The sequence below is a fragment of the Elgaria multicarinata genome, chromosome 4 (genome assembly GCF_023053635.1).
Source record: "Elgaria multicarinata webbii isolate HBS135686 ecotype San Diego chromosome 4, rElgMul1.1.pri, whole genome shotgun sequence".
NCBI lineage: Eukaryota > Metazoa > Chordata > Lepidosauria > Squamata > Anguidae > Elgaria > Elgaria multicarinata.
In genome coordinates this window covers 56,416,334-56,434,021 of record NC_086174.1, presented here as the reverse complement: position 1 = coordinate 56,434,021, position 17,688 = coordinate 56,416,334, and the positions used below count along the sequence as shown (strand labels likewise).

The 17,688-nt window shown below is 43.3% G+C and overlaps 1 protein-coding gene across 4 annotated transcripts in view; it reads right to left on the bottom strand.

The window, feature by feature from the left end:
- Nucleotides 1–14,966: 14,966 nt before the first annotated feature.
- Nucleotides 14,967–17,688, bottom strand: part of RGS7 (regulator of G protein signaling 7) — a 169,883-nt gene continuing 167,161 nt past the window's right edge. For 3 of the 4 annotated variants that reach the window (XM_063124332.1, XM_063124335.1, XM_063124333.1), the window contains one exon: nucleotides 14,967–15,630. In XM_063124332.1, coding sequence (XP_062980402.1) covers nucleotides 15,580–15,630 — 51 coding nt within the window. In that variant the 3' untranslated portion in view covers nucleotides 14,967–15,579. The remainder of the gene's footprint in view (nucleotides 15,631–17,688) is intronic. The other variant, XM_063124334.1, reaches the window with a different exon arrangement.

The following is a 17,688-nucleotide window of genomic DNA, read 5'->3' as shown; positions in this document are numbered from 1 at the left end:
CTTCTTCCAGAGGTTTTCTCCACCATCACTATGACCTGCCATTGGACAACCACTGGCATTCCTATTCCATCCTACTACTATGATGACTGGTCATTTCCGTGATGGTATCACCAGTCTTCACAATGCCACCACAGCTATAGGGAAAGAGATGCCCCACGATACCACTCCTCATAATTGGCAATCTCATCCCACTCACTGTAGAGAATGGTCTGAGGTACCACCCAGCTGTTTGAAGTACCACCTCCAACCCAAAATTACCCAAAGTGGAGATGATCCAGAAAGCTCTGGTACTTAATCTAAGTAGCCTACCATCAGTGCTGCACCCGCCTCTTCTGGCTAAGTTTATTCAGAACTAGCGCTGCGTCAAACCTTGCCCCCTATTTGTGGTGTTTTTTCTCTCCTTGCACTTTCACTATTGCCTGGAAGCCAGAGCCCATGTAGAGGCAGCCTTTGGCTGGGCAGGCCTCTCTACAGTTTTGGCATGAGATCCCTACTTCTGGTGTGTGTTTTCTTGCTCATCAGTCACCCATATGTATGAGTCACAGAGACCACAAAGGAGGACAGGTTGCTTACCTGTAACTGTGTTTCTTCAAGTGGCCATCTGTGAGCTCACACAACCCACCCCTCAAAGTCTTGCTCTTAATTTATTCCTCCACTGCGGCAGACCAGAAATTGAGTGGGAGGCGGGAGCCATGCACAGAGGGGGTGGGCCTGAAGCTCTGCTCAGCTATAGACTGCTCTGGACAACAGTTCTGCACCCGGGCATAACCCATGTATGTGAATTCACAGATGACCACAGATACAGGTAAGGAATCTGTCCTTTAGTGCATAATACCAACATAGTGCCTTCAGCTGGCAATATATTTGTGTCACATATATTTAGCATGGGGGGAGGGGTGGGGGAGGATGGAGAGGGATGTTCATTGTTAGTGAAGTGAAAAGAAGCCAGCAAATTGCCTTTGATGTGTCTCACCACAGATATGGTCCTCATTAGATCACCACCCAAAGTAATGAAACACTGCAGGAGAAGTGAAATGAAAAAGGCACAATGATAGTAAGATTGAAGAGGATTTAAATAGAAACAATTTATCAGTCAAATGTAACCTCGGTGGTAATAGCTGAATGCTTTCTTGTTCTGGGTAGGAGCTGATCTTTAGGCTGCGGTACATGTTACCTTTGCCGCTGGGATGCCACCTCCAATGACCTCCCCAAGGTGACAGATTCCTCTGCCCCATAGTAGCCCCCTTTGCATTAGGAGCATGACATTATTAGATTTGGAGTCTCCATGTTCTTTCCCATGGCTATCAAAGACACGCAGTGGAGGCATGAAGACTCACAATGCGATGAAGCTGGAAGTGTAGGGGCAGGGAAGGGGTTTAGTGACGACCAGGAGGCTTTTCTTGGCAGCCTTCTTGTAGTCCCTGAGGCAGGTGGTCCACCGTCCTGTAACCTGCAGGGCCAGTGTGAGGGTGCTGCTCCTCTTTAAGGAGTTGCTGGAGTGTTCTTTGCATTGGCAAATCAATATAGAAAGTCCTGAAGAAGTGTTTTCTGAAACACATTGGGCCTACCAAGAAACCCTTTTGTCAACATCTGGAATTTCCTTCTTCCTTTTTTTCCTGTTCATGGTGCCATCTTATTTTTGTTGTTTGTTTGCTTGTTTTGCTTCTTCTTTCCCACCATAAACCTTTACATTCTCTTCAGAAATGTGCTGCAGATGTCCACCTGGAAGAGGACTCTGGTCATGTCACTCCTTGCCTGGGCCATCTCAATGGGGGTCTGGGTCTGGAGGTGAACTAGACAGTCACCTGGGGAACCAAATGACCCCCTGAAGGTAGCAACTCTTATGGCTTCTGCTCACCTCTCTGGGAAGTCCTGCCGGCTGCTTCCCTGATGCAAGAAATAGCACAGAGGGAGAGAAGTTGCCAGCCCAGCTCTCCCGAGAAGTTATCCACCCCAAATGCTTTTCTTTGAGGGGGTCCTTCCTCAAAGCAAGCAAGGTGGTCTGGGTAAGGTGGCCTAGAAGATCATGGCCCATGTGATCTCCAGTGCCACCTAACCCAGAATGCCTTGCTTCCCTTGAGGAGGGACCCTACAAAATGTGGCGTTGAGGGGTTGTAGTGGGGGGAAGACAGTGTCTGACTGTGGCTATGGCCAGGGAAGGGACAAGGCAGAAAGAGGAACAGGGTGGCAGCTGTAGGAGTTGGGAGGAGGAGGGTAGCAGTGGCAGCAGGGCAAAGAGAAGAGGGCAGCAGCTGGGGTGACGGAAGAGGAGGTGGCCAGGAGAGAAGAGAAGGAGGCAGGCGAGAGCAGCAATGGGTGGGGGGGAGCAAGAGAAGAGAAAGAGGAGAGTGGCCGCCAGAGGGAAATGAAAGAAGGTGGCAGCGGGAGAGGAGAGGAGGGCAATGTGGGGAGAAGAGGAGGTGGGAGGTGCAGGGGGGAGGGTTGTGGTTATTCCCACCACCTGGGGTCCCAAAGTAGCTGGAGATGGGCCTGCTCCTCTATACCTTTCACTCCACTGGTTCTCTATGGTCTTCCATATCTGGTTTACCTGTTGTTTCTTATTACTTGAACACTTCGAACTCTCTTTGCCTGTTTTGTCTGCTTTCTTGCTGTGCAACAGAATTGCTTGTACTGCAACCTCTCTGGTCCCAAGTTTAAACTATTCAACCTTAACTTGCTTTCATATATCTTTAATGGTAATGTTTTAATGATTCCACTCACAGCATACACAAAGTGATGCTCTGGTGTGCCAATACTGTTCTTTGTGGAATGTTGGGATACATTTGGGTAAAAAAAACTGAGAGTATATTTGACTTGATAGTGGTGAGAACTATCCAGGCATTGGATATTGATCTATTGTTTTGGAAGGGGAATAATTCAGTGTATTCTCGCTTTGTTTATCAAGAATGAGATCATGGAAAGTTCTTGACTGGAAGGTCAAGGACCTAAATCAGTGGTGTCCGAGTTCTGTATTTTCCCAAGCTGCTCTGTGCTGCAGGTGGCATCATTCCCAAACAAACTGTCACAAGTATTCAAATTCCACAATAACAAACAATAAGAGCTTCCCACTTATAGGATACTGGTCCTCAGCATAATGTTACATACACACATGTACATATTACGTGTGTGAAGCAACATGGGGCCCTCAGGTATGAAAGCACCTTTGGATACCGTTCTCCCACGTTTTTCTAATTAGCACATTTTCTTACTGGCAGCTGGGATTATTGTGAAATACGTTTCTGTTGGTGCTGAAAACGATGGATTCAAAAGCATTGTTTAGTGTGTTGGGGCTCAGACTACACTTCTGCTTGTACTCAGTCTTTTGGGGCAGGTTACTTGTCCTTTGTGACTAGCCACACCTCTTATGGCAGCCATTTTATAGTGGCGGCCAGGACAGTTTCTCAAATTGCCAAATGTGCTTATAGTAGGGTGCCTTGCCCTCTTTTAAATCTGGTCATTCTAGTATAGCTCTTGCAGCTTTAACTGTTGTGATGAAGAGGGAATTTCAACAGGTTCTCCATATATACAATCGACACCTGCTGAAATTCCCTTTTCTATGCAACTGTTAAAGATACAGGAGCCCTGTCCTCCTTTTCATATGGTCACCCTACTTATAGCTCTTAAAAAGGTGCATACTCCTGATATTCTACACACAAAATCTAAGAGATATGCAAGTGCAAAATGTTTCTTCCAACTTTTTTTTTCCTTATATGTGAAATTATGAAGGAAATGTTTTACCATATCTTGATTAACATTTGTGAAGTCCACAATGGGGCAGATGAGATTGCTTGGAGTTCTGGTTTGTGTGCCACTACTTGATCAACTTTATCGCCTTTTCCTTTCCTGGGATCTGTGAGATCTGTGAGAAATCTAGATTCCATAATAGCAATTTAATCTAGATTTCAAAAATGGACCTATTTTTAAACCCAGAGTGATCTGCAGATTAAAGGTTGCACTTTGAAGAGTCAGTTTTGTGGAACCATATTTGATTTGCAGATGACACCAAATTGGGTGGAATAGCTAATACCCCAGAAGAGAGAAGCAAACTTCAAAGTAATCTTGATAGGCTGGAGTGCTGGGCTGAAAACAATGGAATGAAATTTAACTTGCTGTACCCGGCGTAACATACGCCGTTGTAGCATATCAGCCTTGGGCCGCCCACCCAGCTCGCATGAGATCAGGCCGGGGCCTGGGCTTGCAGCAGGTGAGTGGCCTCCCACCTGGCCACCAAGGGCCCCGGCCGTGCCTCGCTCATGCTCCGGACCGTGGCGCTGCCCCCTTTGTGGGGGGGAGTGAAGAGGCAGAAAGGGGAGTAGGATTACCTTGGAAAGCCCAGAGCCAGAAGAGCTGGAGGGGGCGCAGGCTGCTTGGAGGACGGCGATACAGCGCCATCTGACAGACCTAGGGGGCAGGGAGGTCAGAGGAAGGGGGAGCAGGTGTCCCCCTCTCCCTGGGGTTCCTGTCAGCCTTGGGCCACCCGCCTAGCTCGCATGAGATTAGGCTGGGGCCTTGGCTTGCAGCAGGTGAGCGGCCTCCCACCCAGCCGCCAAGGGCCACGGCCATGCCTCGCTCATGCTCCAGATCATGGCACTGCCCCCTTTGTGGGGGGGGGAGTGAAGAGGCCGAAAGGGGGTAGGATTACCTTGGAAAGTCTGGAGGAGTCGGGCAAGGGGCTTAGCAACCTGTATCAGCTGACGTTACACATTGTTACCGTTGCTTAGCAACCTGTATCAGCTGAAGCCTTTACGGAAACATATCTAAGCGTTTTTTTAGAATGATAGATAGATAGATAGATAGATAGATAGATAGATAGATAGATAGATAGGGTGGAGCTTTTTAGAGTTGTCCGGGGGCTATTACACACTGGCCCCAAGGACATGGTAGAACCATCTGAGGCCCTCTGTAATGAATTTGCTAGGCACTTCCAGAACAAAATCTTTTGCATCCACCAGGACTTAGACTCCAGTGTTATAGCAGGTGAATCTAGTGAGGTGTCCAGAGTATAGTCTTGTCCAATTTTCTTGGATGAGTTTCAGTTGGTACAGCTTGAGGATGTTGACAAGGTGCTTGGACAGGTCCGCGCAACCACCTCTGCTCTGGATCCTTGCCCCTCTTGGCTAATAAAAGCTAGTAGGGATGGAACAGCCGGCTGGGCCAAGGAGGTGATTAATGCCTCTCTACGAGAGGGAGTGGTCCCAGACCATCTGAAAGAGGCAGTAGTGAGACCACTCCTGAAGAAAACTTCCTTGGACCGGAAAATCTTAGTAACTACAGGCAAATTTTCCATTCCTGGGCAAGGTCCTTGAGCGGGTGGTGGCAGGCCAGCTCCAGACAGTCTTGGGTGAGACTGATTATCTGGATCCATTTCAGTCGGGTTTCAGGCCTGGTTTTGGCACGTCGGAAACAGCCTTGGTCACCCTGTATGATGATCTATGTCTGGAGAAAGACTGGGTGGGGGGTGACTCTGTTGATTCTCCTTGATCTCTCAGCGGCTTTCGATACCATCAACCATGGTATCCTTCTGGAACGTCTGGCTGAGTTGGGAGTGGGAGGCACTGCATTGCAGTGGTTCCACTCCTACAGGTTGGCTCCAGAAGGTGGTGCTTGGGGGACATTGCTTGGCCCCGTGGACTCTCCAGTATGGGGTTCCGCAGGGTTCGGTCTTGTCCCCCATGCTGTTTAACATGTACATGAAACCATTGGGTGCGGTCATCCGAAGTTTTGGAGTGCGCTGTCATCAGTACGCTGACGACACGCAGCTCTACTGGTCCTTTTCAAAAAAGAGCAAATGCTATTTTGGGATGCATTAATAGAACCAGTTACCTAGGGAAGTTGTGGGCTCTCCCACACTAGAGGCAGCTGGACAACCACCTGTCAGGTATGCTTTAAGGTGGATTCTTGCATTGAGCAGGGGGTTGGACTTGATGGCCTTGTAGGCCCCTTCCAACTCAACTATTCTATAAATATTGCTTCCAAATCACGTGAGGTACTGGTTCTCCTCTATTCGGCCCTGGTTAGGACTCATCTTGAGTATTGCATCCAGTTCTGGGCACGACACTTCAAGTACGATGCAGACAAGCTGGAGCATGTTCAGAGCAGGGCAACAAGCATGATCAGGGGTCTGGAAACAAAGCCTTATGAGGAGAGATTGAAAGAACTGTGCATTGTCACACAGAGGAGGGCCAGGAGTGCATCCCAGAGTGCAAGACACAGAATAATAGCCTCAAGTTACAGAAAGCCAGATTCCAGCTGGACATCAGGAAAAACTTCCTGAATGTTTGAGCAGTATGACAATGGAACCAATTACCTAGGGAGGTTGTGGGCTCTCCCACACTAGAGGCCTTCAAGAGGCAGCTGGACAAGCATCTGTCAAGGATGCTTTGAGGTGGATTCCCGCATTGAGCAGGGGGTTGGACTCGATGGCGTTATAGGCCCCTTCCCATTCTACTATTCTATGATTATTATACTTGTCAAATCTAGCTACAATCTATCTAACCACCTATATAACTTTTCAGTGTGTAAAGTGATGTCCAATAATTTGCCTCTACTCACACATGTGGGAATTCTATGCTCATGTAGAGCTCCTGAACATGAAATTGTAGCGCCACAAGGGTGTAGTTGTATGCCTATCATCATTCAGGCCATGAAAGTTGTCTTTTGGGAACACACTCTACATGATATTTTTCCCTGGGTTAGTTTAGATTCTGCTTCGCAAAAGAATTCCTGTTGTTCTTTGTGACCAGAAAACCATTTCAAAGTAGTTAACCTGCACTAATTTCTATCAATGTAAAAATCAGCAGACGATTCAATGTTTGTATTGGTTTAAATCAGAGATGTCGTGAGGAAATGAAATTCTTCCTTTATACAATCAGCCATGTAATGACGTCACATTTGAAGGTTGCAGCCAAGACTATGCATTTCTCATATTTCAGTCCAAAGAATTGTGTAAACATTTTCACAATCAAAGTGAATTGCAGAAAAAAATTGGCTTGTTCTTAAAATGGTCTGCTTTCAATTTCACCTTAAATATTTACAGATTTCACAACCCAGAATGCCTTTTTAAAAGAAGACCCACAGAGCTGAAACCTGAACATCAGTTCAAAGAAATAAATAGAAGCAAGTGATCTTTCAAAAGTGAGGGTAGCCCTTTGCGCTGTAGGACAAAGGATACTACAGTCAGTTCCAGTACAACCATTTCTGATGTGTGGTGGTGGTATGTTTGTGTGTGATGTGCCCTGTAGAGTTTTGCTCAGAACAGAACTTAATTATAGTTTGCAATATCTTACTATACAAGTTTCTACAACACACATCTAAGTATTAGTAAAGATTATAGCATATGTGCTTCCATGTAGAAAACACTCCGTCATAAATATCTAATATAACATGTAATAAACAACACAGCATGTCTCCAACCTAGAAGACTTGCTCATGGTTGTATAGCAATAACACAGAGCAGATCTAAAGACTCATACGGTGCTTACTAGTCAATAATGATTCTTCCCAATAATAAAGCAATATTTTTAGTCAATGTGCAATACTTTCCCCAATATGCAATCATGACTAGAGATAGATGGATCTTGCAATTTTGGTTTCTCTTAATTTCTCATTTTTCCAATGTGAAGTTGTTTGAGATTTAGGGTTTTTTTTGCATTAAAAAATTGTGCACATTTTTGTGTACAAAATACCCAAAGAAGTAACATCCCTACCACAATCCCATAGTTTTATACCACCTCATTTTTGCCTTGAAGCCATGACAATTAAAGCACTGGTAAAGCTTTGCAGGCAGAAGGCTCAATCTCCGTCATTTCTAGGTAGGACTGAAGAAACTTGTGCCCGAAACCCTGGAGCACTGCTGCCAGTCAGTGTTGACATTACTGGGCTAGATGGGCGAATGGTCTTATTCTGCATAATGTAACTTCCTATGTTCCTAAGAATTTTAGTTTGATGAGGTGCTAAAACTTCTTGTATTCCCTGGAGGCCAGCAGTGAAACAATATAGCAGAGCATTTGTGTGGGACCTCAACACCAGCAATAGGTTACCTATGTCACAGGGGTCTTCTAAATGAGCAATTTATTGCACGCTCTTGATTGGCCACTCATGGAAGTTTTGAGGTTGATTTCATGACATTGCCAACAATCAGGATGTCTCCCACAGAATCCTCTAGAAATCCCAGGATAAAAAGAACCACTTTTAAAGTGGTAATAGCTGGAAAACAGCAGGAACTTTCACCAATTGATGGTGCTGTCTTAATAGTACAGAACAGATGGGAAGTATTCAATTCAAATCTCTTGTTACCCCTCTCCTCCCATATAATGCAGCCCATAACAAGTGCACCAAAGAACTAGGAAGCACAAAAGCCCCGGGTAAACAACATGATTTCCCTTAATGAAGAGATGCTCACAGAAGGAAAGGATTCATCCTGTTTCTCCACCCTCAATGCCAGATCCTTGTGGATTATGAATAATTTGTCATATGGCATGTTATTTATCAGAATGTAATCCTAAATCTACTTAATAGACAAAAAGCCCCATTGAACCCAGTGGGACTTACAATGGACGTTTATTCAGAACTATCAATCTACAGGTCTAGATTATTCTAACATATTTGGAGTTTTAAAAATGCACAACTTCCTGTACATGTCACGATAGTAACCAAAATAGACAAGGTGTTTAAGATATTTAAGCCAAAGTGTTTGAGTTGTAATTGCACTGACATGAATTTGCTGGGGATGAGTGACGTAAACCTCAGTTAAGTCAGGAGGGCAATGAAGACAGAAGACAGACTTTGCTTGATGTGCAAAAGCTCTTTGGTATTTTGGTCTGGAGCTGTCAGTGTACAGGTCCCCAGAGAGTCTTGTGGAGCCTATTAGATTGATGAAGTGGTGCTTAAAACTGTATTACTCAGCATTTGTTTCGCATTTACAGATGTAACCCTGGCAGAACTCTTCATAGGTCACAGATAGATGGCGCCACAGCCTCGTGGCACTTCCTGACTCCCTTGATCACATGTCTTGCTTTTCATTTCATTCATTAATTTCATTGATAACTGAATATTTGCCCCCAAAGAGCCACAGCAGCAAACAATATAAAAAAACATTTTTTAACAACGCAAGCAAAATATAAGAACGTAAGAAGAGCCATGCTGGCTGCCAGAAGCCAAACTAGTTCACCAGCTGTTTCTCACAATGATTACCTGGATGCTTACGAGAAGGCCACAAGCAGAACATGAGGGCAACCAGTGGAGCCCGGGGGCTCCCATTGCAGTGGGGCAGTGAATCCATTCCAGGTTTCAGTCAGAACCAATCAGAACTCTAAAGAAGCTAGCCAAGCACTTTAGCTAGCTCCTTTAGAGTTCTGGCTGGTTCTGACTGAAACCTGGAATGGATTCACTGCCCTATTGATATTGGAGCCATCAGTCTCCACTGAGGGCAATAGTCCTCTTCTGCTGTAGTTCTCCAGCAACTGGTATTAAGAGGCGTACTGCCTCTGATCCTGGAGGTAGTATATAGCTGTCATGATTAGTATTTATTTATTTATTTATTTACTGTATTTGCATACCGCCCAATAGCCAAAGATCCCTTAATTTTTTAATTACAAAAATTAAAACCATGGAAACGATTCAAAATATAAAACAAACAATACATAATATAAAATACAATATAACCAGGATAAAATTGAGCAGCAGTTCAGAAATTACTACAGATTTAAGGTACAAATTTAAAACAGCAGAGTTAAAATTAAGTTGATAAACATTGAAAAGGCATCCCCGGGGGGGGGGGGGAGGGGAGGGGCAAAATGGGTTGGAGAGGTGAAAAGCAGTGTGTGTGTGTGTGTGTGTGTGTGAGAGAGAGAGAGAGAGAGAGAGAGAGGCCGTGTTCAGAAGACACCTTAAACTATGGCCTTAACCACAGTGAATAAGGCTTTTTGCTTTATTCACTGTGGTTAAAGCCATGGTTTAAGGTGTCTTCTCAACACGGCCAGAAAGAGAGAGAGAGAGCTCCCCCTCTGAAAATTCCATTGATCAGCTTCCTCTGGGTGGCCCTGCTGTATTGAAAACAATTACATACATCCAAAATTCTCTCAAAATCCTAAAAGAAGCAGCAGGACAAACGACAGCTGTGTTCAGCCTCCCAAATGCTAAGCCTGGCTTCCTCAAAGTTCAAAAATAGATATCCAGATGGATTTCACAGGTTAAAGCAACCCACAGCAGATATGATCATCATAAAATATGATTATATTATTCCCCAATAGCTATAGTTGCATTGGTTCCCCTTTGCTATGTTTTTAAGTGACAATTAAGTTGTATTAACCAAGGGAAAGCAAAAGGAGGAACAACAGACAAATACTAAAGATACTCTTTGTCTTTCAGATGAGCCTTCCCCCCTTTCCCCAAGAAAACATTGGGCCCAGGCATCCTGCTTAAACAAAACAGCCTAATGCTGCCATCTGCTGGACTAACCTACTTCTAGCAAGTTTCTGAGGGAGTAGGTTTTGCAATCAAGTCCATGAATGAATGGTCACAAAACACATCCAAATCCATGCCAAAATAGAAGGCAGGTAAGGCAGGAACTATTTCAAAGCATATTTGTCCTTGGTGCACAAAAATATTCAATTCTAATTTGTCCTCTCAAAAAGTAGAACTAATTTGTGCAAAGAACTAGACTCTTTTCCTTTTCCCCCATACCTGATTCACATGACTGTTCAATGGGTAGTTAAAAGGCATAATTTGAGCCGGAGCTCACATGGGATCAGACCTACCCCACTTTTGCTTCCTTGTTTTCAGTCCTGGAGCAATGTGGCATTATAATTTCCATATGCATGCAACTTCCACCTGCAATATGGACCTGGTATCAGGAATTGAATATTTGACCACACCTGCTATTAAGAGTAGCAGGTTTCCTCTCAAAGTCAAATTCTCAGTGCCTTTGAGGCCAAGAAGTGTAGCAGGCTGCAGTATCTAAAGGTGCAACTCTTCTAAGCATGTTGAGACAGGAAAAAGTCCCACAACTCCCACCATGGAGTGACTATTTCATGGCATTTCCCCCCAGATCTGAGTCTGTGTCCCCCAGCATAGGGGCTTACTATATGCTCCTCTCTTTGAATTTTGTCTTCCTGGCCCTTTCTTTTATTTGTCCAGTGGCCATTCCTCTACTTGTCTCCCCTCCCCCAATGCCTGTCCCACCTGTTGCTCTGGCCCCATTGCAGTAAGTTAGGAGATGATAGAATATCCCTTAATGGGACTTTCTGCTGCATCCCATATATTCCTGAGAATTGCTTTCAGGGTTTCACAGCGAGAATCATTACAACAACTTTGCTCTAAGCTGTGAACACACAGTTTGGTCACAGCGGGACTGAGTTACTCATCAGCGGGAAAGCTTATGGACAATGTAGCGCATGCAGCACAGTAGTCAAACAGTGAGCTTTCCACATGTGTTGAAGAAGCAATTCTCTTTCCAGATGAGGCACAGAGGAACCCCTAGGGGAATAAAGTGCTGTCTTTGATTCAACACATAAATTGGATATTTGCACCACATGGTTTATAAACTAGGGAAGAGAGAGAAAGAGGAGAGGAGAGAAGAGTGTGTCAACTTACTTGTCAGTATTGTGTCAAAGACAGTCTCAGATGTTTTAACTATTGTGATTGTATAAAAAGTGTTATGTGCATGACATAAACATCCAACTGAAGATTCTTTTCATTTTAACTATCAAAAAAGCTGATGGATACAGATGCAATCAAATAAGATCCATAGTATTTATTGGAAGTCCCATTCCATCTTTTGCTGAAGGGTTAAAACACTCATAATTTCTCCAGTATTTAAATGATTAATCCACAATAGTAGAAGTTCTAGGAATAAAAGTTTGTCTGCAGCTAACCAAGAAGAAGGGACATGGACCAAGAATTTGGGAGTAACTAGAGAGTCAATTTACAGTTGAAGGCTGTGATTCTCTAGCCACATACCTGGGAGTAAGACCAATTTAATACAACAGGGCTCATTTTTTTAGTAGATAAGCATAAGGTTTTATAGCATGTCGTCCTGTCTTGTTTACCATTTTGCCCCGCGACCCTCACATGATGAACACTGCCCTACAGTCTTCTCGCCTCTTCCCCTCCCTTTTCTGTGTTTTCTAGGGCATGGAAAGTGTGGTATTCTTTCTCCACCCAGGATAGAACCACCCTTCCGTCCGTCCTCGCACTATGTCGCAGAATGTCCTTTCTTAGGGACGTGTGCATTGAAGAAGGGTGGTCTTGCTGACAAAAGAGGAGAGTGGAGATGGTTCTCCTCCAGCACGCCAAGTCAGTTGAATGGACTTTCGCAGCTAAACCCCACTCTAATCACTCTATCATCCACCTGTTTCAACTTCCCTCCCCCACCCCACTGTATGAGGTGCCCAGCCAATGAAACGCTAAACCGCTAAACCTTAGACAACAAAACCAGAGCGAGGGTGGGGGGAATGTCCATCAACCACAAGAATCAATGAACTGGAGGAAGAAGGAGAAGGGGCGGGGTGAGGTAGCGATACCAGGAAGTGTGAGCTGGTGCAGTTGAAAAGGTAAACAAGGCAAAATAGCGCAACAATGCACACATGTGAAAGTGTTCAGTGATTGACACGCTAATGAAACGGAGGTGGTAATCATGGATGTATACCAGGGGGGAAAAGTAGGTGTGATGGAGCTCCTGGTGATCTCCAGACATGCTGAACTACATCTCCTAGATCATCCCCAGCCAGCATGGCCAATTGTTGGTACAGAGCACATCTGAATCACGGAAGGCAAAAAATGGAAAATGGAGATGGGAAGTCAAGGAGGGAAATCTAAAGAGCAATGCATATGGCACAGAAATAAGTAAGCAAAGGCAAAAGGAAGAAAGAATTGATTAGTAGCCTGAATTAAAAATGCTAGAGGCAGGGGATGGTTGAAACGGCAGCCTGGTGTATTCACAGATCCCCATCCTTGCCAAAACTGCCCCCGCCCCTGAATTAAGGAGACAGCACCACTCATGCAGAATTTGCAAAGCTCAAGCCTGATGGTAGTTCTCTAAATTCCACCTTGAAGCCTGGTCCACCTCATTCCCTTTCCCGAATGTGGATTTGCTGCTCTTTGAATTGGGGGGGGGGGGGGAAATGCACATTTGGGTATGCACTTTAAAAAAAAAAAAAAAAAGAAGCAGACCCAAACGTGCACTTTCTTCCCATTGACTAAAGTGTGAGAAGCATCTGTTTTTCACATGCCTGTTTTTCCAACAAATTTTGTGAACACAATCGTAAACTCGTGCATATGCCAGAAAAACGGGACTGCATTCATGTTTGGGGATATGAATGATAGGAAGCCACAGCCACTATTTACTTCTTAGTGCATGTACATATCATAACCGTGTTCTTAAACATGATTCTCATGCACACATATTGAGTTGTATCCATATGAACTCATATTTGGAGGAGACCCACTGAAACTGAGGTGACTTCAGATAGTCAGGCTTCACTTAAGTCCAATTGATTTCAGTGGGTCTGTTCTAAGTATAAGTAAACCCTTGTGTGAAATGTACATATGCCGCCTAAAAAGGTGTGGCACAGACTTAAGTTTTCTTAGTAAATTACTTGAAGTGGCTTTTTTTTTTTAGTTTCTTCACTTCTCCTAATATTAAACATTTATTTTCCTACAGTGGTACGAAAACTTCACTATGATCCTTCACTTAACCTCCCAAATGACCAATCAGCCTATGTTTGTTTGCTGGTATTTTCCTTTAGAACTTCAGCTTACTCTGATTGTTTGAACATCTGGAAATTCTCACAAGCTATTGTTGACGGCAAACCTCTGAAGTTTATCCAGCAGGACTTGAGAGATGCAGACTTGGGTAAGAAAAACATCTCTCAGAAGACCATTTGGGAGGAATTAGCAAAAGGACACTATCCATGAGATGAGAGAGGAAAGGAAAAAGACCCCCCTCCTAGCCCTTGGGTGACAGGCTGCAGAAATATATGCAAATGTATACATATGAAGCACATACATACCAGTTCTTGTGGCAAGTCTTATTCTTTAGCTACGGCCAGACCAAGACGTCCTTGCGCCATCTGTAGCTGCATTGTCTACGAGGCGACCCGTTGCAATTGCAGCAGAGAATGCTGGACGTGCATCTTTTGAGTGACCTGAAACTTTGGTACCCTAAACTACCACTTGGTTTGCTTGTGGAGCTGAGATGGCCCTACTTCTAGCAATTGCTAAATAAATACGTGCCACTGTAATGCTTAGAACACAATACAATTCTGGGAGCACTGCCTTTCTGAAACAAATAAAACCCAAGTTAGTGCGGTGTTGAGACTAACTGCTTGTGAATGTGGAATCAGTCAAGACCACATTTCTATTAACCGCTGGGCTAAGGGAGCAGTTTTCTAGGATCTGGTACTGGAGCCCTGTCACTGGCAAAACCTGTGTTTTTATCAGTGATATTATTTATTCCTCCCTCTCCCTTCTCATTGTGCTTTGCTTTCCATTTAAACACATATATTCACATTGACAGTGGGGGTTAGAAATAAAGCAACAGGCAGTGTGATCTGTCCCAAAGCATCTTTTGAAGTAATAGACTGGTAGCTGGCATACGGGATTGAATGAACTGAATGTACTTTGAGAAGTGTTGCATGCATTGGCAAAAGCATTGTAGGCCGTGCATTAGAAATGTTTTTTGGGTGTAACATGTTCTATTGGATGACATGCAGCCAGTACCCGGTCAAAATTATGTAACGTGGCCATTGTGGAATAGAGCATAGTTTCCTTTACACAAGCACTTTTGTGCACAAATTGGGGTATATTTTTTCAATAACTCATTTAGGAATTTGAATTATTCCATTAATGTTTAACTCTTGCCATAAATCAACACTTCAGCCTGATTAGATGTTTCTGGTCATTGTCTCCATTTTGCTGCCGCTGCTAGCCCAATAAGTTTAACTTACCAAAGAGAAGAGATTCTGCATATTTTAATGAAAGATAAAACAACAATATAAACATACACAAATTTACAGAGAAAGGATCAGCTTTAATACATTTGGAATAAAAGGTGTTCTTTTTTCCCCTTAAAATATGGTATAAAAATAAATGCAAGAAACATTAACATAGAATATACAGACAACAGACAAAGACATAGGCTTTCTTTTTCGATGTGAATACATCTGTGAGATGGAACCTTCTGTGCTAATTTATTGTGCAATAGCTGTGATGCCATAGTAGGTATACTTATTAATATATTCAATTTTTTTTTACACTTCTTCCAGTTTGTGACTGACAGTACTGTAAATAAACTGTGCCTAACAGAAACTTTTTTCACTGTACTTGAGCTTGCAGAAAATTAAAAGACACAGATCCAGCTTGATATGAAGGCGAAAGTGAGCAGAGAGTTTTCAAAATGGAGGCATCGAAAGGTTAGCGAGTCCCTTGGAGTCTGTAATGCCTTGATATACACAAAAGAAAACAAGTCAGGTCCTTGCTCATGCAACATCTTGTTCTACTGTCCTCTGATTTCAGGCAATTAGTGAACTACAAAGTATGTATAGTGATTTGAGTCTGCTTCCATGTTACAAGGTGATCCTTTTAGTAGGACTGCACTAGACTGGTTAATCTCTTTGATGTGAGCGATTTCCCCTGAGGAAAAGATAAAAACAAACAAACAAACAAAAGAAAACAGAAGATAGAGGCATGATCACTGAAAACCCAGTTCATTGCCAAGTGCCTACCTTTCTGCAAGGCTAACATTTTGTGCATCAGTACATTAAACTTGTCCTTGGCTGTTTCACACATGGATGTTCCATCATTTGATGACTGCAATACCAAAAGAGGCCATGCATGTGTGAATGGACTATCACAGATGCAATGCCACAGATGAAACTTCCATATCCCCTCAAATGCAAGGCTTCAATGGAGTCAGTTCACACAGACAGCTAGCTGCCAGTCATTATCAAGTGTATAGTAGTGATCACGTGTAGAGAACTCGAGTGATGTATATGCATGTGTGGATCAGTACCTGAACACTTTGAACAAATCGAACTCCAGTAATTAAAGAAGCTTGTTCTTCCACTTAGAATGCCACACAGTTTACCCATTTAAAGTAATCAAGATGGATTTTTAAAGGTTTTTTAAAATTTCTACTCAAGTCTCTCAAGCAAAATACTGGTCTTATTACCTAGTTTTCACTAGTTCTGGAGATAGCAACCAAGATATGAGTTTCGCCACCAAGGTCTGAAGAACACCTACTAAAATCATTAGTGATTTTTCAGGTATGAAAGTATATGAATTTGCACACTCAGTGTTGTATCTAATGTTAGTTCTATTTGGAATAAGACCACTGAAATGAATGGGACTCAAGTTAGACTAACATTGGATGTAACCTACTGGATACAACCCAAAAACTGTATGTGTAAAATTCAATTCACCTCTGTTACACTTTTAAAATATACTCCCCTCAATTACTAAAAATCAACCAGCATTGGTTGTTGATATTCCTGTTGATGACACTTAAATATATCCAGAACATCTATTGATATCAATTTCACATTTCTATAAGGTCATCACAAACTAGACTTTACTCTCCATTGATGGTTACTGCTTGCTTGAGCAATTAATCATGACACAAGCCGACATGTGATGGACGTTTCATGCAACACAATAACAGTTTGTCATTACATGAAAAACAAACTAGTTTGAATCTCTCTTAGTGCAATGCAGCATGTAGAGCTGAGGATGAGGAGCAGCAGTGATTTCGATGTTTTTACAAAAGCATAGAAGCCTGAAGATGTACTATCAGCAAGTTTTAAAAAGTAAAGATTTCAGAGGAAAAATGCTTGACTGGAATTCTTCAGATAATATGGTTTTCACAACCCTGCCTCCTCTTTATTACTCCAATTTTCACTCTATATTTATTTATATTCATACCATACATACCATCTTACATTTTTGTTGTGGTGTGTCCAGCAATACAATAAAACATCTGATGGTACCAAATGCATTCCTTGTGAAGTTGTAATATTTGGTTTACTGCCGCCAGTAGCTCTACTTTTTGAGATTATGCTGAGTTTGTTCTACTGGTCAGGTGTTCCAACACCAACATATTTGAATCAGCAATGCTAACATTATTTAGATGATGGTGAACAGAAGTGTCTTGACTTTTGCATGTCTTATTAATTGAGCAATAGCGGTGAGTGGCCACAGCATAGCTACAGAAATTAAGGGAAGTTCTCGCCCTTAACTTTCAGGGCCAGGAAGTAACAGTGGAAGCAGAGTGCCTCAGCCAGCACCGTACAAGTACCAGGCTGCTACGTGGATCATCTCCCCAAAGCAAGTACATGCTGTTGACATCAGTGTTTGCATGGTGCTGGCTGCTGCAGCCTCCATCTCCAGTGCTCCCCCTGTGGGGTCAAAGGGCAAGTGTGGGAAGCCCCTCCACCACTATCACCATGCCATGGCCACTGGCACTTTCATCTACTGAACTGCCTCATGCTGCAATTAAGAATTGAAAGTACTGGAAATAAGTAATGAAAGTCAACTGCGACAGGACAGCGTGGAAGCCCAGAGGTGAGCCAAGACATAAATGATAACTATTATTGTCTGCAAATATGCCTATGAAAGAGAGAAGTCAGAAGGGAGTTGGCTGAAGAAAGGGAAGTTGCCATTTATATGTTTATAGAACTGGGCTGTTCATGTAAA